The sequence below is a fragment of the Erythrolamprus reginae genome, chromosome 1 (genome assembly GCF_031021105.1).
Source record: "Erythrolamprus reginae isolate rEryReg1 chromosome 1, rEryReg1.hap1, whole genome shotgun sequence".
NCBI lineage: Eukaryota > Metazoa > Chordata > Lepidosauria > Squamata > Dipsadidae > Erythrolamprus > Erythrolamprus reginae.
In genome coordinates, this window is record NC_091950.1 from 121668138 (window position 1) to 121694636 (window position 26499).

At 37.6% G+C, this 26499-nt stretch overlaps 1 protein-coding gene across 2 annotated transcripts in view; it reads left to right on the forward strand.

Annotated features, from left to right (window-relative positions):
• SBF2 (SET binding factor 2) overlaps positions 1 to 26499 on the forward strand; it is a 264683-nt gene that overhangs the window by 174041 nt on the left and 64143 nt on the right. For both annotated transcript variants that reach the window (XM_070763308.1, XM_070763319.1), the window contains exon 17: positions 19260 to 19328. In XM_070763308.1, coding sequence (XP_070619409.1) covers positions 19260 to 19328 — 69 coding nt within the window. The remainder of the gene's footprint in view (positions 1 to 19259; positions 19329 to 26499) is intronic.

A 26499-nucleotide genomic window follows, 5' to 3' on the forward strand; every position in this document is an offset into this window, starting at 1 on the left:
TTCCAGAAGACACAAAATTCGGCAGTGTAGTTAATCCAATAGAAAATGAGAAAATGATCCTGATAGGTTGGAGAGAGAACTTAAAATAACAGAACAAGGGTTAAACAAGAAAGTTGCAAAATACCCCTCTTTAAGAACTAGAAATCATGTGAGCAATATAAGATAGGTCATACCTGACTTGTAAGAGTAGTTACGGAAAATGTGTGGAAAATACATTAGATTAGCCATTAACTGTAAACTCCACATGAGTCAGGAGTATAATATGGCTGCATGTAAAAAAAACAGTTTTAGTGATAAGCAGAAGTACACTTTCTAAATCATCTAAAGCAGTGTTTTTCAACCAGTGTGCCGTGGCACACTAGAGTGCCGCGAGACATGGTCAGGTGTGCCACGAAGAAGGAAGCTCAGGTTTTGCTGAGAGAGTGTGTGAGAGTGAGAGAGAGAGAGAAAGAGAATGTGAGAGAGAGAAAGCAAGAGAGAAAGAAAAGCGAAAGAGAGAGAAAGCAAGAGTGAGAAAGAGAGAGAGAGAGAGAGAAAAAGAGAAGAAGGGAGAGAGAGAGAGAGATGAACAAAAAGGGGAGGAAAAAAGAGAACGAGAAAATGATTGAGACAGAGAATGAGAAGAGAGAGAAACAAAAGAGAGAGAGAAGTGACTCTTGATTTAAAGCATATGATAAAAAGCCAAAGAATAAGAGAGAGAAAAAACCCAGCCCTCACCTGTTTTTGGAAATGGTTCAAGAATGTATACACACACACACACACACACACACACACAAGGGTGGGGAGGAGACAGGGATGGAAAAAGAGAGGAGAATGTCTTGGGGTGTCATTTTGTGTCATTTGGGTTGGTGGTGTGCCCCAGCATTTTGTAAATGTAAAAAATGTGCCGTGGCTCAAAAAAGGTTGGGAAACACTGATCTAAAGTAACAAAACCTTTGAATTGGCGAGTCCTCAATTTTGAACACCACATTTTAAGAAGGATTCAAAAGAACCAAGATAAGAAAAGCAACAAGGTTGATCAGGCAACTAATAGCTAGGTTGTGTTTTGTTTTTAAGAAGGCTAAAGAACTTGAGGATGTTTAGCTTTGAGACTGAAGGACTAGGAAAAAATAAAGCACTGTTCAAGCATTTACACTGTGTCATGGGAGATCTGGTTTCTATCACTTTAGAAAGATGCATATTGATTAATGGATTTAAATAATAGAAATAACTGTCTTCTAGATTGGTAGGTGGGAGAATGCCTGCAAAGAAACTGTTTTCAATGCCTCTTATAATCTTCCAGTTCTTGTACCATTATTCTGCTGAACACCTAATTACCACAGTACTGTCTTATGTCAAAGTACATTTACCCATGTAGTATGGCTGTATTACTGTTATCCTTGTCATCTTTTCTATTGATATCTTATGATTATATTATTTTGTTGTTTATATGTACAGTGACAGCTTATGCATCGGAGACAAATTCCTTTTGTGTCCAATCACACTTAGCCAATGTTCTGTTCTGTTAGTTGGGGGAAAGATCAAAAGCAATGTGAGAAAATATTATTTTACTGAAAGAGTAGTAGATCCTTGGAACAAACTTCCAGCAGTCGTGGTTGGCAATTCCACAGTAACTGAATTTAAACATGCCTGGGATAAACATATAGTAGGCTAAAATACAGGAAATAGTATAAGTATAGTAATGGAAATAGTATCCAGACTAGATGGACCATGAGGTCTTTTTCTGCCGTCAGTCTTCTATGTTTCATGAGGAAAAACTGGTGAAAGGTGGTGCATTTGGGTATTTTAGCAGAATGTTCACTTAAGATTGGAAAAGGGTTAATACAATTTAAGAAAAGAATGTGGGTTTTGTGCGTGCGTGTAATGTTGCTTACCCCAAAAGGAATTAGCATTTGTCTGACCCATGAATTCTACTTATCCATAAAGAAAAACGAATATGGCTTGCATCTAAAAGAAATGTGTGTAAATAATAATAAAAAATGTTCCTGAAAAGTAACTTTATTTTCATATTCTCTTTTGGCCCTCTCTTTGGTAGTTCACTTTTTCAGATCTTGTTTAAATCAAACCCAGAGAATATTTTGTACGCAGCTTATGGCAAAAATGTTTCATTTTCCGCTTAAGTGAAATGTATGTTGCATTGCAGCATCCTTTTAAAATGCACTATTAAAAAAAGGTGAAAAGCGGTCTTTTACAACAAGACAAAAAACATTCCTCCATGGAAGATCACATGTTTTGTTTTATTTGGATCACTGCCAGAGAAAAACAACAAAAACATTTTATTCGTTTCAGGTCTTTATTCTTTGGTGGAAGTAGGTCTATTTCTGTTTGTTTCTTTCTGTGTTTCATTGGTTATTGTTTTTTTAATATAAAAAACCCCCACAACAATGAAGATGTTCGTTTTTTGTGTGCTGGAGGGCAACTGGAGCTGAATTTTGAAGACATAATAGAATAGTAAAATGAGAAAGACAGAATTGGAGAGATTAAGCTAAGTGTGGGAAAATGGAACAAGTAAAGTTAAATGGACTATAAAAAGACTGAGTCTTCAAAAGCAACACACAAAAGGGAAGAAAGATAAAAGTGAGGAAAAGAGGAAGAAAGAAACTAAGGATGAGCCTTGAGCCTTCAAGGATACATTTCAGAGTAATTAAGGGTGATGCATAAATTATGCAAATACATAATTTATTTTGAACAGCAAAAGTTCCAAATTTTTTGAACATTTTCTAAATCAAGCAAAAATTATCTAATTTGCCATTTTTGCAAGTGATTTAATATAATGTAAAAAGAACATTTTATATGGTTTATATATGTTTATATATATTCAAGAAATAATTGTTATGCTTTCAATATATTTTTTCAAACTTCTAAATTAAAAGAAAAACTTATCTTACGGTTATAAATTTTATGTGGAGTGTGGAGTGAGACCAAGCTTAAATTAAACCTTCTAATGAAAAAGGATTGTTTTAGGTCCTGCATTTTTTGCCCCAGGTCTGCAACAAAAACTTGCTTTAGAAGTTTTGCATAATAATTTGATTAGAAATTTGTAGTTGGAAATTGACACAAATGATAGAGGCATAATCTAGATTCATAATTTGCAAAATATGAAGGAATCAAGGTAGGGTTTAATAAAACACTATAAATGAAAAGGTGATAAAATATGTTATTTTTCTTCCCTACTCATTGACATTAGAATTATAGAATTTGTTGATGGAGCTGATAACCTTTATTTTTGCAAGACTATATGAAGAGTGCAGTACATTATAAAATACAGGAGAAGTCTGAAAATCCCATTCCCATTTCTCCTTTTGTGGGCATTTTAAAATTATTTTTGTTGTTGTGTATTCCATGATACCACACTTCTAAAATCATATTACTCATATATCTGCGTATAAAGTTCTAATATTTCTGGATAGATTAGTAAATGCAGAAAAGCAGCTCTTAATACCTGCCTATAGTACCATGGCCCACAAAAGCAGATACAGTAGTCCCTCGCTATACCGCGCTTCACCTACTGCGGCTTCACTTCATCGCGGGTTTCTGAGGAAGTCGATCGGCAGATTTAAACAGCCCGCCGAACTCGATCGGCAGGTTTTTAAAAAATATATATATATCTAAAATTGTAAATACTGTATTTAAATACTGTATCTAAAATAAATACTGTGTGGGAAGGGTTTATAAACACTTAAAACAATGAAAACTTACCAAACAATTACAATATAAATACTTAAATAAGTACTATCAGTCGATAAATTCCACATCGCGGATTTCACCTATCGCGGCCAGGTCTGGAACGTAACACCAGCGATAGGTGAGGGACTACTGTATATTCTCTGATGGAGGGCAGTTCTGTCCTCAAAATATCCAAACCAATTTAGAGGAAGATGCAGAGGCTATTGACAGAAGGTAAAATGAGTGAAATTTACCCACTTTAGAATATTAAAAGCGTCCCTGTTTGTTTCTTCCTTTCAGCACCATCTGTTCATCTGTCCTGCTTCTGCCCCCAACTGTTTTCTTGTTGCTATCAGAAGATTTAGTATGCATCTTTTTACTATCTATCTATCTATCTATCTATCTATCTATCTATCTATCTATCTAATCAATTTATTATATTTCTATGCTGCCCTTTGCCTCAGACTCAGGACAGCTCACATCAAGGAAAAAAAATATAACATCTAGAAATCTAAAACAAAAAAACCCCTAAAACCCCCATTTCTTAAAAACCCAATTTCTTAAGAATCAGTCGCTCACATTCATCCAATCATGCATATAAGTTCATTCATTGCCGGGGCTAGATGTTAAACTTAGTGGCCCAAAGCCTGTCGGCAGAGGTGGATCTTTAAGGCCTTACGGAAGGTGGGGTGGGTGGGTGGGCTATGAGGGAGTTAGTTTCATAGGGCCAGGCCCACCACAGAGAAGGCTCTTCCCCTAAGCCCTGCCAAGAAACATTGTCTAACTGACAGGACCTGGAGAAGGCCAAGTCTGTGGGACCTAACTGGCATAGCAGATGGTCCCGTACCTTTGTCTGGTTATCGACAGAAGAGTTGCAATATAGCATTATCCTTGAAATATACATATTTATTTCAATGTGGAATCGAACTTAGACCAAGTCTACTCCTACTCTAGTGGACTTTAAGCCCACAAAGTGGAAAATATCTAAGCACTGAGAATTTGACTGGCAATCTTCTTTGTAGGAGCATAGTCATTTTCTTCTCCAGATGGTCTAGTAGGTGGATGACATTCCCATCAGAGAACTTCAAAGCATAGCCTGAGTAGAATAATGCAAAATTCAAAGACACTCCATTATTCTTTTAACAATCTACTTGTCTTGTATGGAGGCGCATAAGGTTTTTATGGATTGAAGCTTCTTTCCTCACCTCTCCACATTTGCCTGACAAATTTCAATTCATGGATTTTGGGGGGGGGGGGATAAGTTTCTTAAATTGCAAAGTAGTGATTAATATTACCTGAACTGTGGGTAAATCAACTTGAAAATAATGGCCTCTATTTGCATGTTTGGCTCAAATATAGAAAGCGTTTGTATGTTTTCTACATGAACTAAATATTTTTCTTTAAAAGGTGGCAGTCTGTAAGACAAGTGCCCTTGATAAAATATGAAACTTTAGTTCACTATTCACTAAATAGAGCTGAACTGAGCTGTATATCTTTTAAGTAATGGAATTGTTTCAACAAAGGATCAAACAATGCATCAATTTATAGATTGTTTTCTGAAGCAACAGAGCTCATTTCAAATGATAGATGCTGCAAAAGATTCTACCAATCCTATATTGGAGAAACGAACAGTTCAAACTCAACTAATTTTATTTCCAGTTAGAGTTGTCTAATTTATACATATTCTTGACTCTCAGAGAGGACAGTGATCATTTGGAAAAGTTCAGATACTAGATTTTTTCTGAGAGCCATTCCTTTAAATCTATTAATTAGAGATTTGACTCTGAATCTTCGACTCCATTGAGGGAAGAGGATCAGGACTTTTTGCAATTTCCTGATCTGCCATAACCTGGTAATGCTTTCTAAAACAAAAGGAATTTGTTCTATTATTATTATTTATTTGATTGGATTTATATGCCTCCCCTCTCTGAGGACTCAGGGCGTTTATTGGCTAAACTGTCAGATCATTCGGGGGAAAAGCCATAAATTTATGTAAACTGAATGTCAGCATGTCTTCAGTATCTTTTTTTTTTTAGTCTTGCAATCTCAAAGAGTGAAGAAAAATTCTGAAATCATTTAAGTTTCATGTGATTTTGATAAATTGTAATTAGATTCGAGGTAATAATAGTCTTTCACATGCTGCCAATTATATAAACCATAATCTGTGAAAGAATTGCACCCCCCCAGTTCACTGTTTCTCGAGTTCCCATTTAGTATTTTACTGTACTGTAATAAATCATTATTGTGTTAAAATGACAGTACTGGACAGAATATCTTTTAAATTCTTGTAACATTTCCTATAAATATTTGAAGGTAGCAATCAGCATTTTTAAAGATTGCTGGGCTGCTTTCACAAGCTGAGTACACAAGGGAAAACTATTGAAAACCCAACAAAATGTTTGAAGCACAATTCCTGTTGTTAACCTTTGAGTCACTGTTGACTGTATGGACTAGTCCCTGGAGGGTTTTTTGACAGCATTTTCAGAAGTGGCTTGTCATTGTCCCCTCCTTGGACTGAGAGAGAGTGACTGGCCCAAGGCACCCAGGTAGCCTTGTGCCACAGGAAAGACTAGTATTTATAGTCTACCACTTTCAAGCCTGATGCCTTAACAAGTACATTAAACTGGCTCTCTTAGAAGTTCTCTAGGAGGACATCAATCAGTTAGTTGTTAAATTAGTTATTAATCTATTTAACAAAAATTATCTACATTCTAAAGAGACCCCCCCTCTTTTTTTTTTACCTGTTATTTCTTCTTAACTTCTAATTTTGAGCAGAAGTTTTTGAGTCCTGAGCTGCAGAATTCTTTAAAACAACAAATGGCCTCATTGGATGAAACGATATATAAAAAGACTAAAAAGTATTATAATCCTCACTTTAATAACCAAGTATTTGATGCATCAAACTCACTACCAGACTCTGTAGTATCATCACCCAACCCCAAAACCTTACCTTGTCCATTGTTGATCTCTCCCGATTCCTAAGAGGTCAGTAAGGGGCGTGCATAAGGGCAACAGAGTGCCTTCTGTCCCCTGTCCTAATGTTTCTCTTTTACTAGTATCATGTATATAAATATTATTATATCTCTGTATACCACCAATATGTACTTGACAAAACAAACAAATAAACAAATAAATAAAATAATGATGGTAATTGGAAGCAACAGTTTTGTTGCTAAGAGAGTAGTAGTAAAATACAATATGGCCATTACCCTGCTGACCTATTATGTCATATGTGGCAGTCAGATGTCATCAGGTGAATCCTATATGGTCATAGTGTCCCATGGTCATGTGATTGTTGCTCCAGACCTCTGCCAGTTTCCCCATTGACTTTGTTGGAACCCAGGAATGAAGGTCCTGGAGTAGAATGACCAACAGATATTGCAATGTAAAAGTCCAGGGAGAGGGGCGGAATATAAGTCCAATTAATAATAAATGAAAGTGTTTTCAGGTGGCAGATCCTTCTCCCCAATTGCAAAAAGGATACCTGAAATACGAGGATCTGGAGGAAAGAAACATAGAAACATAGAAGACTGACGGCAGAAAAAGACCTCATGATCCATCTAGTCTGCCCTTATACTATTTCCTGTATTTTATCTTACAATGGATATATGTTTATCCCAGGCATGTTTAAATTCGGCTACTGTGGATTTACCAACCACGTCTGCTGGAAGTTTGTTCCAAGGATCTACTACTCTTTCAGTAAAATAATATTTTCTCATGTTGCCTTTGATCTTTCCCCCAACTAACTTCAGATTGTGTCCCCTTGTTCTTGTGTTCACTTTCCTGTTAAAAACACTTCCCTCCTGAACCCTATTTAACCCTTTAACATATTTAAATGTTTCGATCATGTCCCCCCTTTTCCTTCTGTCTTCCAGACTATACAGATTGAGTTCATTAAGTCTTTCCTGATACGTTTTATACTTAAGACCTTCCACCATTCTTGTAGCCTGTCTTTGGACCCGTTCAATTTTGTCAATATCTTTTTGTAGGTGAGGTCTCCAGAACTGAACACAGTACTTCAAATGTGGTCTCACCAGCGCTCTATATAAGGGGATCACAAACTCCCTCTTCCTGCTTGTTATACCTCTAGCTATGCAGCCAAGCATCCTACTTGCCTTTCCTACCGCCTGGCCACACTGCTCACCCATTTTGAGACTGTCAGAAATCACTACCCCTAAATCCTTCTCTTCTGAAGTTTTTGCTAACACAGACCTGCCAATGCAATACTCAGATTGAGGATTCCTTTTCCCCAAGTGCATTATTTTACATTTGGAAACATTAAACTTCAGTTTCCATTGCTTTGACCATTTATCTAGTAACGCTAAATCATTTACCATATTACAGACCTCTCCAGGAATATCAACCCTATTGCACACTTTAGAGTCATCGGCAAATAGGCAAACCTTCCCTACCAAACCTTCCCCTATGTCACTCACAAACATATTAAAAAGAATAGGACCCAGAACAGACCCTTGTGGCACACCGCTTGTAACCTGTCTCTGCTCAGAATACTCGCCATTAACAATAATTCTCTGATGTCTATGCTTCAGCCAGCTTGAAATCCACTGAACTATCCAGGGATTAAGTCCAATCTTCACTAATTTATCTATCAGCTGTTTATGTGGAACTATATCAAAGGCTTTGCTGAAGTCCAGATAGGCAATATCCACGGCACCACCTTGATCCAACACCTTTGTGACATAGTCAAAGAACTCAATGAGATTAGTCTGACACGATTTGCCTTCAGTAAAGCCATGCTGATTTGGGTCCAATAAGTTATTGTTTTTTAGATCCTGATTTATCCTCTTTTTGAGTAGAGTCTCCATCATTTTAACTACAACTGATGTCAAGCTAACTGGCCTGTAGTTACCAGCTTCTTCTCTACTGCCCTTCTTGTGGATAGGCACAACACTGGCCATTCTCCAATCCTCAGGAACATCTCCTGTTAACAGGGATTGGTTAAACAAATCAGTCAGGGGGGTAGCAATGACAGATCTGAGTTCTTTAAGAACTCTGGGGTGGATGCCATCTGGACCCATTGCCTTATTTATCTTTAATCTTTCAAGTTCTTCTAAGACATCGGCTTCTAAGATCACTGGAGCTGAATCCATACAGCTGGAAGCAATGCTATATCCCTCTATAGTATTATTTTGTAAGGTGTCTTTTGAGAAAACTGAACAGAAGTAGCTATTGAAATGGTCAGCGATCTCCTTATTACCATCAATGCATGTATTATTCCCAGTACTAAGCTTTGTGATGCTGCAGTTTTTCTTCTTCCTATCACTAATATATCTGAAGAAGGTTTTATCCCCCTTCTTTACAGATTTTGCTATTTCTTCCTCTTTTGAGGCTTTAGCAGCATATATTATCTGTTTCGCCTCCTTCTGTCTCATTTTATACACCTCTCTATCAGCTATACTTCCAGACTCTTTATACCTCCTATAGGCAGCCTTTTTTTCATTGATTATAGCCCTTACATCATTGCTAAACCATAGCGGTTTCTTCTTCCTTTTATCTTTAGTTACTTGCTTTACATAAAGTCTTGTGGCTTTTAAGATGGCCTTTTTTAATACAGTCCACTGGGTGCTCGCTCCTGCCATTTTATCCCTCCCCTTTAATTCATTATTTAAATATTCCCCCATTGCATTAACATTTGTTTTTCTGAAATCCAATACTTTGGTTGCAGTATAGGATTGCTCACAATCAGTTTTTACATCAAACCACAAACATAGATGGTCACTGCAATCTAAATTTTCTCCCACCTTGACCTCTGAAACCCAATTCCCATTTGTAAAAACTAAATCTAGAATATTCTCCCCTCTAGTTGGTGTCTTAACTAGATGTGCCAGAGCTGCTCCTGTAAAGGCCTCTACTATATTCTTACTTTTGCATGTAAGGGCACTGGGGATATTCCAGTCAACATCAGGCATGTTGAAATCACCCATAACCACAATATCTCCCTTTACTGCCATTAGGGTAATCTCATCCACCATCTTGTTGTCATGTTCCTCAGATTGCCCTGGAGGCCTATAGATCACCCCAATTCTAATGACAGAACCGTCTTTATTTTGCATGCAAATCCAGAGGGTCTCCAGATCTTTACATGTATTTTGAATTAGTATTGTTTTTAGACTTTCTTTAACATAAATGGCTACTCCACCTCCCCTTCTCTCTATTCTATCCTTCCTATACAGTGTATATCCTGGTATGGATATTTCCCATTCATTAGAATCCTTAAACCATGTCTCAGTTATGGCAACCAGATCCAAATTATCTCTAGATATTATGGCCATTAACTCACAGAGCTTGTTGCTCAAGCTTCGAGCATTCGTGTACATTACCCGAAGAACATTATTTTCATTATTAGTTTGCCCCTTATCATCAACAACTACATCTATTTTATTTACAGCTCCCTTTTCATAAGCTTCCAGAAACTGATTTATCCTCATTGGTCGGGGACAGAAATCCTCCACATCTGGTACATCTCTGTCCCCTTTACCTAGTTTAAATGCCTGTCCAAAAAAGTTCTGAATTCCTCACCGAGCACCTGGGTACCTCTGTATGATGGATGCAAACCATCCCTCTTAAACAACTCCCTATTAGACCACCTACTGACATCATGACTTACCAGGTGGCAAATTCCCATTTGTTTAAAAGGCTCTCAACGCAGTTCCCTGGGCTGCTTTGGAATTCAGGCTCCGACTGAGGCAGCAAAAGGGCAGGGGCTTGCTGGAAAGCCCGGAAGCATGTTTTTTGAAATGGCAGGTCCAGGAGGACTGATGTACTGCCTCTTTATCGTGTCTTTCTGAAACAAAGCCTAGCTTTCAATGAACTTTCCTGGGATGCTTCAGAAATCAGGCTCCATCTGGTAGTGAGGATTCCTGTCGCCTGGAACCACCTAAAAATGCAATGCACGGAGTATATGCGTTGCCGCCCCAAGTCCTTGGAGAGGGGCAGCATACAAATCCAATAAATAAATAAATAATAAATATGGGCGAGGCTACATTCGAAGCATAAGGCACACCTAGATTTTCACCCTCTTTTTGGGGGGGGGGGGAAGGAGTGTCTTATACTCCGAAAAATATGGTAAATGCAACTGACCTCAATTTAATGAGCCCATATTCAGCAAACTGCCTTTACAGACCAAATTTCAATCAAGATATCCTTCCAAAATAAAGGAAAATATATTGCATCTGACTGAAGTAGCCTAAACAAGGCAGTTGAATTTATGTTAATTTTATGAAATTCATGGACATTATCATGTGTGAATGATATCTTTGCACAACTGACATGAACAATATATTTTATAACTAGTGTTGGGCGAACCGAACTTGCAAAGTTCGGGTTCGTGCTGAACTTTGCAGTGTTCGGCATGCCGAACCTGAACTTTTTAAAAAGTTTGAGTAAAGTTTGGGTTCGGGTTCGGCATTCGCTCGAACACCGTGAAACGCCGCCACCCAGGAGGAGAGTGGGGAATCCCATCGTGGGATTTCCCACCTCCTTTTGCTTGCAGCACCGCATGCCAAAGGAGGTAGGGAATCCCACAAAGGAATTCCGGGGGCGGGGCTTTGACATCATGGAGACTCCTTCCTCCCCGTTTCGGCCGGCCAGGAAGTAGTCTCTGTGATGTCAAAGCCCCGCCCCCAGAATCCCATCGTGGGATTCCCCACTTACTTTTGCTTGCAGCGCCACTGCGGCATCCTTTTCCGTAAAAATAAAAGGAAGCAAAAGGAGGTGGAGAATTCCCCACCTCCTTGTTTATTTTTACAGAAAAGAACGCCGCAGTGGCTTGCTGCTGCTCGGGTTCGGATTCGGCGAACTCACCCGAACTTCACGGCAAAGTTCGGGTGAGTTCGCCGAACCCGAACTTCATTGGGTTCGCCCAACACTATTTATAACAGATCATTTGCAGTTATATAAATAGCATAATTTGTAGCATTTCTATAAATGGCATAATTTCTATTATGTTTTATGAATTTTTAGGAGTAATACCCTCTTCCTCTCAAATGGGCCAATAAACTGAAGATTCTCTGAATGTTAAAATATTATAGCTATTCTTATATTAACATTTTTATTTGCACTTAGTTTCATTTTTAGTCCTATCATAATCTTGGCAGAAATACCTGCCTGAGCAACAAATCTAAAATTTCAACTACAAAACTCTTACTAATGTGTTGTGCCTTGAATTTTTTAATGTTTGGTCTATACTTATCCAATTTGCCTTGCTAATTTGTTATATGCTATAAAGCATCGCCTTATTTAATTAAAATGTGGGATACTTCTGCATATTCTCGCATAGCACAGTGTATTGCAGATGGTGTGGTTTAAGATTTGGACAGAGTTGAAGTGAATGAAGTCCTGCTGTGAAATATAAGGCATCTTGGCATCCCAACCATTTCCTTGGGAAAAGATTACAGCCTGAGTGTGCCTGAACTTTATTGCTATGGGCCTCATGACAGTTTTCAGAAACATCCATGGCATTCTCACTAAAGAAATTCAGATGTGCTGAAATTCATTCTTGTACCTCATGATTGGTTTAACAAGGGAATAAAAAATATAACTTAGATTTTGTTTTTTTACCCTCACATTGTAATATGTAGAAACAATACTGCTGTGAATTATATAAAACGACTGGATTTAGTACAAATTTTACACAATGACTCTGGAAATGAATGTGCAGTGTCACTGTTTTCTGTTGCTGTTAATACTTAAAAGCTTTCCAGGGCATATGTTTTCAATTGTTAAAATTCATAATCCTTATGAAGTAAATCAAGGTAAAAATACTTTTCATCAAAATAATTGATTCCAAGAGTGATTAATGAAAAATTAGATCAAAGTGAAGATTTATTTTCTCCACATTCATTCTGAATTTACTAAAAATCATGAAAGACTAGTTCCCGAGAAAGCAAATTTAGTTGAAAAATAGTTGTAGTTTAAAATTTTTAAATACAGCTCTACACTCAGACTGCATTAAGATTAACAAATCCAGTAAAGCAGTGTTTCCCAACCTTGGCAACTTGAAGATATTTGGACTTCAACTCCCAGAATTCCCCAGCCAGCAAATGCTGGCTAGGGAATTCTGGGAGTTGAAGTCCAAATATCTTCAAGTTGCCAAGGTTGGGAAACACTGCAGTAAAGGACTTTCCGGGTGGCACCATGGTAGAGCGGTGTGAGGAGAGCTAGCTGCGATCTTCACCCGATTTTCTGAGTCTTGTGCTAGTGAGTACGGTGTACGATTCTTTGGAGGAGATGGCAGGAAGAAAGAGGATAGTCTGCTGCAGAAGGAGAAGGGTGCAACTTTCCGCTGTAGCAGGCAGGAAACCTTGAGACCAAGCTTGGTTATTTTTATTGGACCTTCCCAATACTTTTTTTTAAATGGAAAAAGATACATATCTGGCTCGAAGAAATAACAGGGAAAAATTAATTTGAAACTTGAAATATTCTTAATAGAGATATTGGATAAAAAAAATAGAAAAGAAATATGGGTATATGGTATACATATTTTGACAGCAGTGAGAATATGCACAAAATTGGAAACATGCTGACATACCATCTGACAGTATAATTATTTTTTAAAAATTGGAATGTCAGAATCAGATGATAGAATTAAACCAGAAAGAGGACTCAGAATATTTTGAAGTTTGGAATTTATTTTATAACTGGTTGGAAAAGAAGAATAGAAAGAAAAAAGAAGATATATAAATGTATATATTGATATTTAGTTAAAAATGACTATAGGACTCTATAAGTTTGGATATAACAGATAGATATATTTATTACTAGATTTATAGAGAAAAACTGTTAAGGAAATACAGTTTATAAGATTTATATATAAATGAAAATTTAACGTTAAGACAGTTTACCATAGAAGTACCTAGGAGGTTTTATATGGATATTTGTAAATGTATTGTTTGTTTTGTCAGATGTTCATTTGTATTTTGTATTTTTAACTTCTTTTTTAATGTTTATACTCAATAAAATTATTTTAGAAAAACAAATCAAGTAAAGATGTATGCAGCTAATTAATAGGTTAACCTGTCCTTAGATATTTTTTAAAAGGCCTGGCTTAGTTAAATGGAAGGTCGATTGGGTTTATGTATGAGTATAACATGTGATTTGATGTGTGCATTTAAATCCTCTTTTTCAATCATTCCTGGAATAAAACCCTTGCACAATCTAAGATTGCTGTTATGTGATGTGATCACAAAGCAGAGGTTGCTGAGTTGATCATTCTCAAGCAATCCAGTGACATAAGGCTGCATTTTTAAAATAAAGAATATATTGTCTTTTTAATTTTTACTCACCTAGTGGCTGCGCAGGCCAATGTTTCAAGAACAATATATCAATTGCCTATAGAATATCAACATATCTCAGCTTAATTTTATGAGATTGATGAGGTTTATCAAATTTTAACTTGGGCCAGACTATGACACTGTAGGTAAATATATATTATGTATTTCTTTATGTGTCTGATATTTATTTATTGTATTTATATGCCGCTCACTCCAAAACGGACTCAGAGTGGCTAACAGCAATCATAAATACAACAGCAATAAAAAGCAGTAAAAATATAATAATAAAATCAACAATGCAATAAAAAACAATAATATCATTAAAAAAAACATACATACTTGCAGTCAATCCTAATTCCAGGCCTGCTGGAAAAGCTAGGTCTTAACGGCTTTCCAGAAGACTGGTAGTGAGGGGATAGTGCAGAATTCTGTGGGCAGTTGATTCCAAAGGGTTGGAGCTGCCACAGAGAAGGCTTTTCCCCAAGCCCCCTCCAACCAACATTGTTTGGCAGACGGGACCTGGAGAAGGGTCCACTTACTGGCCACTGTGAGGTATGAGGGAGGAGGCGGTCCTATAAATAGTCTGTCCCTGAGCCATTTAGGGCTTTAAAAGTAATAACCAATACCTTGAATTGCGTTCAGAGACTGACTGGCAACCAATGCAGCTCGCGTAAGGTTGGGGTAATATAGGCATGCCTTGGTACACCCATTATTGCATGCACTGCTGTATTTTGCACCAGCTGAAGTCTCCAAATACTCTTCAAGGGTATCTTCATGTAGAGTGCATTGCAATAATCAAGAAAGAGATGAGAGCGTGAGTGACTGTAGACCGCCTCCTGGTCAAGGCAGGGCCGCAACTGGTAGACAAGATGGACTTGTGCAAAAGCCCCCCTAGCCACAACTGAGAGATGTTGCTCTAGCTTCAGCTGTAGATCTAGGAGGACATCCAAGTTGCAGATCCTATTTTGGAACAAGATATCCAGAAATTACTTACAAAATTGTCTGGGACTATAACAGAGATATAAAAGAACCGCAGATTTTATTGGGTGAAACAGACATTATATGAATGTAGATGGGGATTTTTAAAATAGTGCTAGATTACAAAAGTGACATGGAAAAACATGCTATGGATCTGAAAATGGATTTTAAAATCCTGTGTGAAATTAAAAAAATGTCACTATTGACTTACAAATGAAACTAGTTGCCTTAATTAAAAATAGACAAACAAATAATCAGAAGAGTAATTTGAAAAATTTTCCTATCCTGGATTTGCAAAAGGGGCATGTTAAACTACTGGAGTTGTTCCTGATAGGAAGTAATGAAGAAATGATTTTAAAAATCAGCTTGAGGGACATTATTTCACAGGATTAAAGATCAAGAAAATAAGCAGAAGGAATTCAAGGTGAATTCATTCAGGGTTATATATTGGGTTACTGACAGCTATTAATGAAATTTCATTTTGATGAGGACTGAATAATGAGGCTTTATAGATTTGTTTATAAGTGGAGAGAATCATTTTGCTTGATTTCTTAGTGTGGTAAATTGGAATGCAAAAAGGATTTATTAAAGGTTTTTTGGTAGCTATTAACAGACTTTGACTGATTAGCATTGAATGATAAGTCTCTTTCATTTGGATTGTTGATAAAGAATGAGAGATGGGAAAAAATATTTTTATTGAAATATTAGAGAAGGTGTTACATTATAGTTGTTTGGGGGGGGGGCAGGGGAATCATCACACCACTGGACATTAGTGATGTTTGCAAACCACTCTTTATGTCCATAGTGAACTACAAGTAAGCTATGGGGCAATATCTGACAGATGATTATTACTAATTCTCTGATGATGATGATTACATTCACTTGGGATCACAATTCTGGATTAAAAGGATAATTTCATAGACATCTATTTAAAATGCTATTAATTCATGTATGGAATTTCTTAATCAACCAGATCATGGTTACCCCAAAGATACCTTTTCCAAAAGGCAACTGGACTTTCTTTCTTTTTTTTCCTTTGAAAATCTTGCCCTCCTCACCCAAGAACTGAAAAAACTTTTGAATGAGAAGTAAAATGCTTTCAAAGGGGAAAAAAAAGTAAGCCAGTTGCTTTTTAGAAAAAGCACTTTGGGATATTTATTCATTTAAATTTAACATAATTTTAACCTGTCCAGATGCATTTGAATGAGTTAGACAGCTGTAGAAATTGAATAAAACAAAGAAAAGAAGCTATGGTTAAAATATTATTTCTTTTGGTTTAGTATCACAATTCAATGAAGAATATTCAGGTATTTTTGATCCAATCTGTGCCGTGTAATCCATTTTAGTTATGACCAGTCTTCATAGTTGTGGCCGTCACAGAGGTCCAGTGATTACATCACTTTGCAACCATCCCACAGTTACGATGGTCACAGGGTTCCATGGTCGTTTAACCATTTAATTTGCAACCTTCACAACCAGCTTCTGACAAAGTTAATAGGGAAGCTAATAGGAGGTAACAGTGACAATGACTGCAGGATGCTACAACTGCACAAGATTCACCTGACAACAGCAACTGGAATTACTGCAGCAACCATCCTGTCTGTTGGTTTCATGCTTTAGAACAGGGGTCTCCAACCTTGACAACGTTAAGACTTGTGGACTTTCAGAGTTCCTCATCCAGCAAAGGAATTATGGGAGTTGATGTCCAAAAGTCTTAACATTGCCAAGGTTGAAGACCCCTACTTGAGAACCATTCAGCAACAGAGTTTAACAATTACCATTGTTAGACAGGCCTTCTGTATAACCAGGTTAATAAGAATGATATCTCAAGCAGCAAGTGTTTTGTGCTAGGAAGCACCAGGAGAAGATCAGAATTCAGAATGATATACATCACATAACCACCTCTAAGCTGTGTCCTCCTCTAAGTTGTTCTGCAGTCCTCTAGAGTATTATAGGTGTTCTTCCATTCACAGTGTTAAATTAAGGTTTGAGTTCCAGTCAAAGCAATTTCCATAACTGGACTGTGATTCCACTGCTAAGGTAGCAAAATATCTTGATTGATTATGTTCAAAAGTGTCTCTCTTTTTCTTTATACATCTTAATTTGTCCAAAATGTAGACCAAAGAAACAAAAAGTATTGTGACCCTGAGAATAACAGTCAGCCCCTTCATTTTCATCATTACTTTCTCATTGCTTTTCAAAAGTATGTTTTCCTCATCGTTGACACCTTTTTGATGGATAATTTTAATGGCAAGTAAAAACACAATAACTCTTGCTGAGAACTGAAAGCAGGTTTACGAAAGCAGCTTGTGCAATCTTCACCCTCCATAGAGGCAAACTGGATATGGTTGTTGTTGCTTTTTTGAAACAGCTGTTTGCAAGCTAATGCTAAAAAAAAGCAAACTTGGGGCCTCTTATCAAGACTGATATGAGTCTCCTCAAGTTTCCTCTCAAAATCATTACCTCTGATTTTATTTTGTTTTTTAAATATTCAAGTGGCTTAGGGAGTTATATATTTTTCCCCCACCCACCCCTTTTGCTTGCTAGTTGCATAGTTTCTATGCATATTGAACACAGTGCAGAATAATAGTTCCATTAGATGGAATGACCACTTTTTTTTCCTTTGGAAAATGAATATTTCATATTACTTAGCAAGTACTAAAACCAGACGCCTCAGGGTCAGAGATTCAATGATCAGCTTGAATGACTATGCTTAATCCAAGAACTAGAAAAGCCTTTTGGTTTTTACTTACCATATTTTTTTGACTATAAAACACTCCAGACTATAAGATGTACCTAGCTTTGGGGGAGGAAAATAAGGGGGGGAAATCCCAGCAATTTGCCTCCTTGCAGCAAACAGTAAACAGCCTGGTCAGCTTCAGCACAGCCTGATTTAGCACAAGCAGATGATTGGCAGTTGGGTCTGCCACCTGGAATATCACTGTATCTGCTGTTCCAGGCTGTGAGGATCACCATGCTCATTGCCACCTCTGCACACACCATTTTTGATCTCTGCATGCCTTATTTTCGACCCATTCCAGGTAATAGGATTGCCTGGAACAGTTCAAAAATTGGACACGCAGAGGCCGAAAATGGGGCACACGGAGGTGACGATAGGCAATACTGGTGATAGGCGGTGGTGATCTCCACAACCTGGAACAGCAGATAGGCGGTATTACAGGAGGCATATTCAACCACCAATCAGTTGCTTGTGCTAAATCAGACTGTGCTGAAGCTGACCAGGTTGTTTGTTGTTTGCTGCAAAGAGGCAAATTGCTGGGAAGCAGAAGCTGAAGGGGGTGCTGGTGGGTGGGCAGGGCTTCAGCAACATTCACTTTATAAGACACACAGACACACCCACTTTTGGGGGAAGTGCATCTTATATATCGTAAAATGCAGTATTTGTTTATTTAGAAAAAAATATACTCCAACTCACAGTCATTCTGGACAACTTATAGAAAGAAAACCTCTTTCTCCATTTGGATGATGCTCCACAAGGAGGAAGCCACTACAGAGAAACCCCTTTATGGTCACTAAGTGGAGCTCCTTAAGAGAAGGAATCCATAAGATATCCTGTCTTCCTGCTCTCATGGATCAACAGCTTATAGCCTAAACATGTCATCTTACAATTACATATGTGGAATGGGCAGCTGTATAAATTGATTGAACAATCTAGTAGTTTGAATAGGTTAATGCATGTTTAAATATCTACATTGTTCCAAGAAGGGAAGAATAGAACCCTAGACAATATTTTATCTTGGTGTTATTGAACACATGTCAGAAGGGTTTTCTAAATCCTTTTCTAAATTTCCCTCCTATTTAGCATAAACAGATTAAAGTTCTTTAGCTCAAACAAGATGTTTCTGTTTCATATATTGTAGAAAGGGTATATCTGTTCTCCCCAGAACCAAATTGCCAGTATTCTATTATAACTATAGGCTGGACATCACTGGCTGGATCAAATAGTGGAATTATTGGGGAAGGTAAAAGCTTATATTGTACATTCCCACCAAGTTCATTTCAAGGGAGTGGACACTGATATCAATTGTACTTGGATATATATCTAATTTATTCCCATAGTTTTTCTCCAGAAGTGATCTATATATAAATAGTTTTACTTGGGATTTTTTTAAAAAATTTTATATCAAGATTTATTTAAAAGAATATCAGGTTCTTCATTTTATTTTTAGCATGACTTGAGTGTGGTTTGTTTTTGTCTTGCAATCCCTAGGAATGTGGCTCCTGTTTCAAATTTGATACATTTCAATTAATAATTATAACTTGCTAACGTTCTCCTTTTTGTTTTTTTTCATGAACCTGAAGGATTGTTCATCTTCAGAAGAATATAATATTGCTGCAACATTATTGCCATTGACAACTGCTTTTTATAGGGTAAGTTGTGTTTTTCTAGGAATTAATGTGTGGTGTATGTGTGTGTGTGTGTGTGTGTGTGTGTGTGTTTGTTTGTTTGTGAAGGTCTTGGCATATTTAGGTTTCTTTCCGTGTAAGTTTCAGAGATTTCTGGCGACGTTACGACGAGGTCCCACTTGTCATCTTCAGGCTGGTGCTTTTGTCCTTGTGCTAGGGTGAACACAGCGACAAAAGGACGGGGACAAAAGGACCAGCCTGAAGATGACGAGTGGGACCTCATCAAAATGTCGCCAGAAATCTCTGAAATTTACATGGGAAGAAACCCGAATATGCCAAGACTTTCATACCTGTACCCATGAAAATCTACGAAAACAAATACAGTGAACCCTCGATCATCGCGAGGGTTCCGTTCCAGGACCCCACGCGATGATCGATTTTTAGCGAAGTAGCGGTGCGGAAGTAAAAACACCATCTGCGCGTGCGCAGATGGTGTTTTTGCTTCTACTGCCGCCCGCCCTTCGCCTGCCCACCCCGTTGCTCGCGCAACGGCTTCCCTGGGTGCCCGCTCGCTTGGGAACATCCCAGCTCCGCTCCCCAGCTGAGAAGCGGATCTAGGGAGTCCCCACCGCGCGCGCGTTGCTGGGGAAAGCGCGCGCGCTTGGGAACATCCCAGCTTCGCTCCCCAGCTGGGTAGCGGATCTAGGGAGTCCCCACCGCGCGCGCGTTGCTGGGGAAAGCGCGCGCGCTTGGGAACACCCCAAGCTGGGTAGCGAAGCTGGGATGTTCCCAAGCGCGCGCGCTTTCCCCAGCAACGCGCGCGGGGTGGGGACTCCCTAGATCCGCTACCCAGCTGGGTAGCGAAGCTGGGATGTTCCCAAGCGCGCGCGCTTTCCCCAGCAACGCGCGCGGGGTGGGGACTCCCTAGATCCGCTACCCAGCTGGGTAGCGAAGCTGGGATGTTCCCAAGCGCGCGCGCTTTCCCCAGCAACGCGCGCGCGGTGGGGACTCCCTAGATCCGCTTCCCAGCTGGGGAGCGGAGCTAGGCTGCCCCAAGCTCGCGCTCCAGCCCACCGCCGCTGGGGTCTTACCGGGGCAAGAGGGGGAAGACCCAGGGAAGCCTCTGCCCGGCGGGGAAACTCCATCATCTACGCATGCGTGGAAGGGCACGCATGCGCAGATGGTGGAGTTTACTTCCGGGTTGCAAACTAGCGAAATAGCCCTTTCGCGATCCTTGAGGACGCGAAACTCGAGGGTTCACTGTATATACATATACATATACATTCCACTGAAATTTCACTGAAATTATGTGAAGGATGAAGATTATAAGCATATTACTTAGAACTTGTTCAACTTATTTTTCTAAAAAAAATTTCTGATACTGTTGAGTTTCTTGTCTTTCCAACATTGTGTAATTATAAAGCTAAATTTTACATGGCATTATTAGGCAGACATTAGAGTTGTATCTTTTTTTTTCTTGTGTTCTACATATGGTGGAGTGGGGAACTGTAATGAAGGACCTTTCCTTTCATTTCCTTTACTTCCCTTCCCTTTCCTTTCCTGATGAAGTTATAGAGAAGGAAGAATCTTCCATTCTATAAAGGTATTTCACTTACATTCTGTCTATAATTAGTCTTGGCATGTCTAATCTATTTCTTTCAAATGTTAGTTAGGTCTCATAAATCTAGACAGCAACTGAAATAAAATAGAAATAAAAAAAGTTATAACTTCTATAGTTTCAAAATAATAAAATTTGTACAAAAATGTACATCAAGAAGCACTCTTTGTTTTGATCCAAATTATATCTATAGGTAGCTAGGTATTATAGGTAGCTCTTCAAAATTAATACGCCATTAAAAATGAATTCTCAAAAGCCAAATTTACAATGATACTCCTCACATCCTTCTCTAACTCCCTCCCCCAGGGCACTCCCTCAATTTACCCTTGATATCATTCTAAGTAAGATGGTTACATTTCCAAATAAAGTCCTGGGAAGAATCATCTATTGAATATTTTTCTAAAGATTGGATTGAAATACATAGTGGATTTGAAGGCATTCTTGGATGTAAAAGAGTTTGGTGCAGGATGCAAGAACCAGTTTGATGTAGTGGTTAAGGTACCAGAATAGAAACTGGGAAACCATAAGATTGAGTTCTCTCTACCCACAAATACAGGTGGATGACCTTTCAGCCCTAGGAAGAAGGCAGTAGCATTTTAAACATTTTAAAAATGTTTTTTTTAACATGTGTCCAGTGACAAATATTGGGATTTTTAATGTTCCTTTCACAATGATTTTATTTAGATAAATTGTTATCTAAGCTATTTAACAGACTGTGCTTAAGCACAGTATTGTCACAGCATAGCTATTTTAACTGAATAGCTACGCTGTTTTAGACCAGTGTTTCTCCACTTTGGCACCTTGAAGATATGTGGACTTCCCGGGATTTCCCAGTCACTCATGTTGACGTCCACACAACCTCAAATTGCCAAGGTTGAGAAACACTGCTGTAGATTAAAATTCCAGCCAAAGACTAATATAAACTTTAGTCTAAGGGAATAGAACTGTTTAACTAAAATAACACAGAGAATGTATACGTAGAATATATTGTGGGTTTTGTTGATGTTTAGTAAAAATCTAATGCAGTAAATAATATCCTATGACTAGGCTCTGAAAAAACTTGACGGAACAGGATATGACAGTAGAAGTTCATATGGGCTCATAGCTTTCAGCATTAAACTCAGGAGCAAGTCAGTATATTGGATGCATACTTGTGGCCTGGAAATTTTTTACAGTTGTTCAACAGCAAGTATCAAAAAAATCTTACAGTACCTTAACAACAAACATGAATTTTTATTTACTAGTATAAATAATCAGAGGAGTGTGATTCATTTAAGCCAGGGAAAGCATTCTTCATCGTACATATAAAATGTCTTGTGTAAATAAACACAGTACAGAAAATAATGTTTCTATTTACCATTAGTAATACAATTGGAATTTGTTTAAAATATCAATAAGTACTTGTACTTGAGATAAAATGTTTCCTTGTTTCTTTGAAAGATTATTAATTTTGACTGAGTACGATTTTATAGCAGCAATTTTAAATCACCTTTAACATTTTCAACCTGTCTGAGGAAATTCCTTGTGCCCTCCTTAGTATATAGGAGACTAACTACAAATGTTTCAGATGAGATTCGTTGGAACATTTCCCTGTGGTGAATGAGTGCATATTTAGCTTTGCAAATTATAAATCACCACGAGAAGAGGAAATATAGTTTAGTGTATTTCTCATCTGCTTAATATTAAATATACTCTGATTTTTAACATGTTAAAAAAAAACATGTCTTATGACTATTGGTATATCTTATAGTTTAGTTCAGTAACTAGACATTAATTTCAATAATCAAGATTAAGGTTACAGATTTACAGAGCAAATCCCATGAAACATATAAAACATATATGAAAACTCACATAGGATTGCCCTCTAAATCACACACTAACGCATTTATGGTCCCATTATTTTTGCTAGAATATGCAATTTGATTGGTTCTGTATTCTCATAAAGATAGCATTCTCATAGAACAGTAAATTAAATACTATGCATCACTTCTAAAAAAAAATTGCAGTTTGCATACCAGCTGTTTAAAGCCCATAATTTAGAAGGATTTAATCAACCCGAGAACAGGATTGCTGCTGTTTTCTAAAATAAATCTATGGCTGTATTTTATCAGAGCATTTTAACAGAATTTTTAAAAAGAGATAAAGCATATGAAGACAAAGCAGCCCTGTCTGTTCTTGAATAAAGCTCATATTTTTAAATCTATATGCTATTTATGTCTGGGGAATGTCTGAGCAGTCATCTATAATCATCTGTACTCATCAGATGGATAACTTATTTTTGGTTACATTTCCTTAAGGATACTTGGAAGCCACAACTTCCTGAGGCTAAAACTGCAGAAGACTGAATTTGCAAGTTGTTCTGGTTAAAAGTTTCTTAGTAAGCTAGAGAACTATGTGCTTTCTTCTACCAGTCATTCCTTTCTTATATGAACTGGCCAATAATTTTCTCACCAGCCTTAAATATCATTTAAAAAATTGTACAGACTCCCACAAATGAAGGCAGTGCATGTCCCAGGATAATGTTGCAAACTGGTTCAATCACCAGAGGTCTCCCAAGCCCACCCTCCATTTAAAATATTCTGCAGACATCACTTATATAAGGATTTCAGAACATTTTCTCAAATTGGTTTGAGGGGCTTGTTCCTTTGCCTCTTAAAGACTCTTTGGTTTGCCCCCTCTTGAATAAGTTGTTGCTGGTTCCACTATAATGGACAATTTTTGTATAGTATCTAACCTGCCCTTTGGGGGATAGGTGATTGAGAACATTGGTACAGCAGTTTCAGAGAATGAAGTGGGATTATTAGGAACTCTTTCAGTCCAGATTCAGGCCCTTGTAGGGGACAGAAATGGTTTTGGCCATGTTTTTGGGTGATCTCTGGGGAAGGTGAGATGGGGGTTGTACATGCATCTTTGCCCTACTTGGTCTCTTATTGGGTTTCATTACTATCAAACAAATCAAGAATTCAGGGTAGGCAGCATAGTGCTGTGCTTGTTCACCTCCTTCTTCTGATGGTGATTCTAGTTGGTGGTGGTTAGGTGGGAGATATCCCACCCTTGGCCCATGCTATATGGGGTGCTTCAAGGTTTGGTATTCTTCCACCCTCCTACTTAATATCTACATGAGGCTCCTGGGTGAGCTTATCTATCACCATGGGATGAGGTTTATTCTGGGCCTGGAGGCTGTGAGTGTCTGGATGGAAAATTACAGGTCCCAGCTCAACTGGAGTGTTTTTGGATTTGGAGGCCGATTGTGCTATCTTTGGTGCTAGATGGAGTGACACTCTGCATCCAAGATAGACCATCTCCGATTCCTTCTGGGTTCTTTGAAGAGCAGGTGGCTAGCATGCATGTGTGGCACGTTACTAGCACTTTTATCAGTTAACAATTGTAACATGTGAAGAACCCACTGCATTTGTTGACACCTTTTGAGATTGCCTGAAATTTTGAATTTGGCACCCTGGCACTCGGTGGTGGAATTAATGTAGCATTTTTCCAAAACAATCACTTGAGTGTCCTGGGAGATTGAAATGCTGAAGTTATTTTTTCTTCATTTTGAATCCTCATGTCAAATTTATGACCATTAATTATTTTGTACAAAGTTTGTCCCATTTGTCCTATATAGGATCCAGAGGGGTCAATGTAAGACTTCTTTATCAACCTGCTGAGCCGAAGTCAAGCTCATTTTTTTTCCAATTGATGAAGGAAAAGTTACTATTTTATTAGGCTGTCATAACATATACTTTTTCCACAGAAATCTATTGCCCTCTGCTGGTTGTACCTAAGCTTCACTTAATGGCACTCATCCCAGTTTTATTTAATGAAATGTATATATAATCAGAAAAATTAAATAGAAGAGTTTGAAAATTAGCTTTGATTATAGCACAAAATAATGTTGGATAACTTGTATGTTTTTATACACCAACATAACATGATGATTGTTTATCCATTGACAATTTGTATTTTGATGGTTATTACCCATAATCCTTGTCTGGTTTTGAATAAAGGAGCCAAATTAGGCGGTTTGTAGAGCTGGTGGGAACAAACCCATTCTGTATGGTGTTGTTCACTATATATTTACCTGAAAAGGAATATGTTCTCCCCTCCCCCTGAAATATCTTTGAACTGGAGAGCTATTGAAAACAAATTATTGGGAATTGCAAATAATGAAAGCAAGTGGAAGATAAGAGAGGGGATTGTATCAGCAGATGAGACAACCTCTTTTGCCTGCCATTTTTTTGGTAAAAAGTATGTATTTGCAGGGAAGAGTTTTCTCTGTAGATTGGAGGCTTGGTACGCAGTTGATTCTAATTTCTAGGAAGTTACATTGACTTTTTGCAAATATAAAAGGGGGGAAATAGTTCATTAACCCAAGGATTGCTTCCCTAGTGTCCATCCCAGTTGGCATGGAATAAAGTAGTAACTACAAATCTATTCTTAGCACTGCAGAAGCCAATGCACTCTACCCTGGGCATAAGGACTACTGAATTTGGCTGGGTTTAGAATAAACATAGATAAATACTTGCTTTCCAAGCACAGATTTCCACAGGCTGTCACACTCTGCCATGATGTGTGTATGTATGTGTGCAGAAGTTTATGAATGAAATAAAGGTTTGTATGTGCCTGTTTCTGATATACTGATATAACCCAACACACACATATCCCAGCAATTTAAAGCCAGTTCTGCAAAAAGAAATACGGAGGGGGTGGGAGGATTTAATGCAAATATCAATTATTATTTTAGTTTATTGTAAGTTCTGGATAATTTGGACTAGCTAATATAGGTAATTTTCTATTGAATATATTCTGCTAGAAAATTATGAGATATACCTATTAATGTTTTTCATGAAAGCCCTTGAAAATGAAACTGATTGCAAGCTGTACTGCATAGAATTCATTCCCATTGTTTCTTCATTGTTATATTTTTATGTAACTCTTGTAATCTGAGTGGCAAAAATATACACTTTATTTTCAGCAATCCTGAACACTGAATTAGTAGTATTAGTTATTTCTAGAGTAGAAATTGTCATTGTGGTTGGTTGCAAAATCAGTTAGACATTTGGACTTGATTTTGCATTTTTATTCAGGGCCTGAGATAGTCAGATTGTTGTTTGATGATTTTAAAGTCACAGAATGTAAGTTTTTCCAAGTAAAGCTACCTTTTACAATGCCAAAACTATTATTTAATAGCACATTAAGGAATTATAATTTCAGAAATACTGTATTATTGAGGCTCTAGAAAAAGCATGGAAATCTGAATGCATTCATTTTTCATTCATTTCCATGGAAAGTCACAGACTCATTCCCACAGTGAAAGAATGTGTGGAGTTAACAGAAATGGCAAAATTGATTCTTCTAATTAAAGAGAAGAATGTATCTAGTTTTGCTTTCATTTGGAAACCATTTCTGAATTTTGTACTTGAAACTGAAAAAGGGGGAAGTTTAATTTTAGGTTTTGATTATTAGAATGATTTTATTGTTATACAAATGGCTTGAAACATTTAGAAATGTAAACCAAATGATTGAGATTATATATTTTTCTATTGTTTTACTGAAGTCACTACTTTCTCTTCCCTCTTT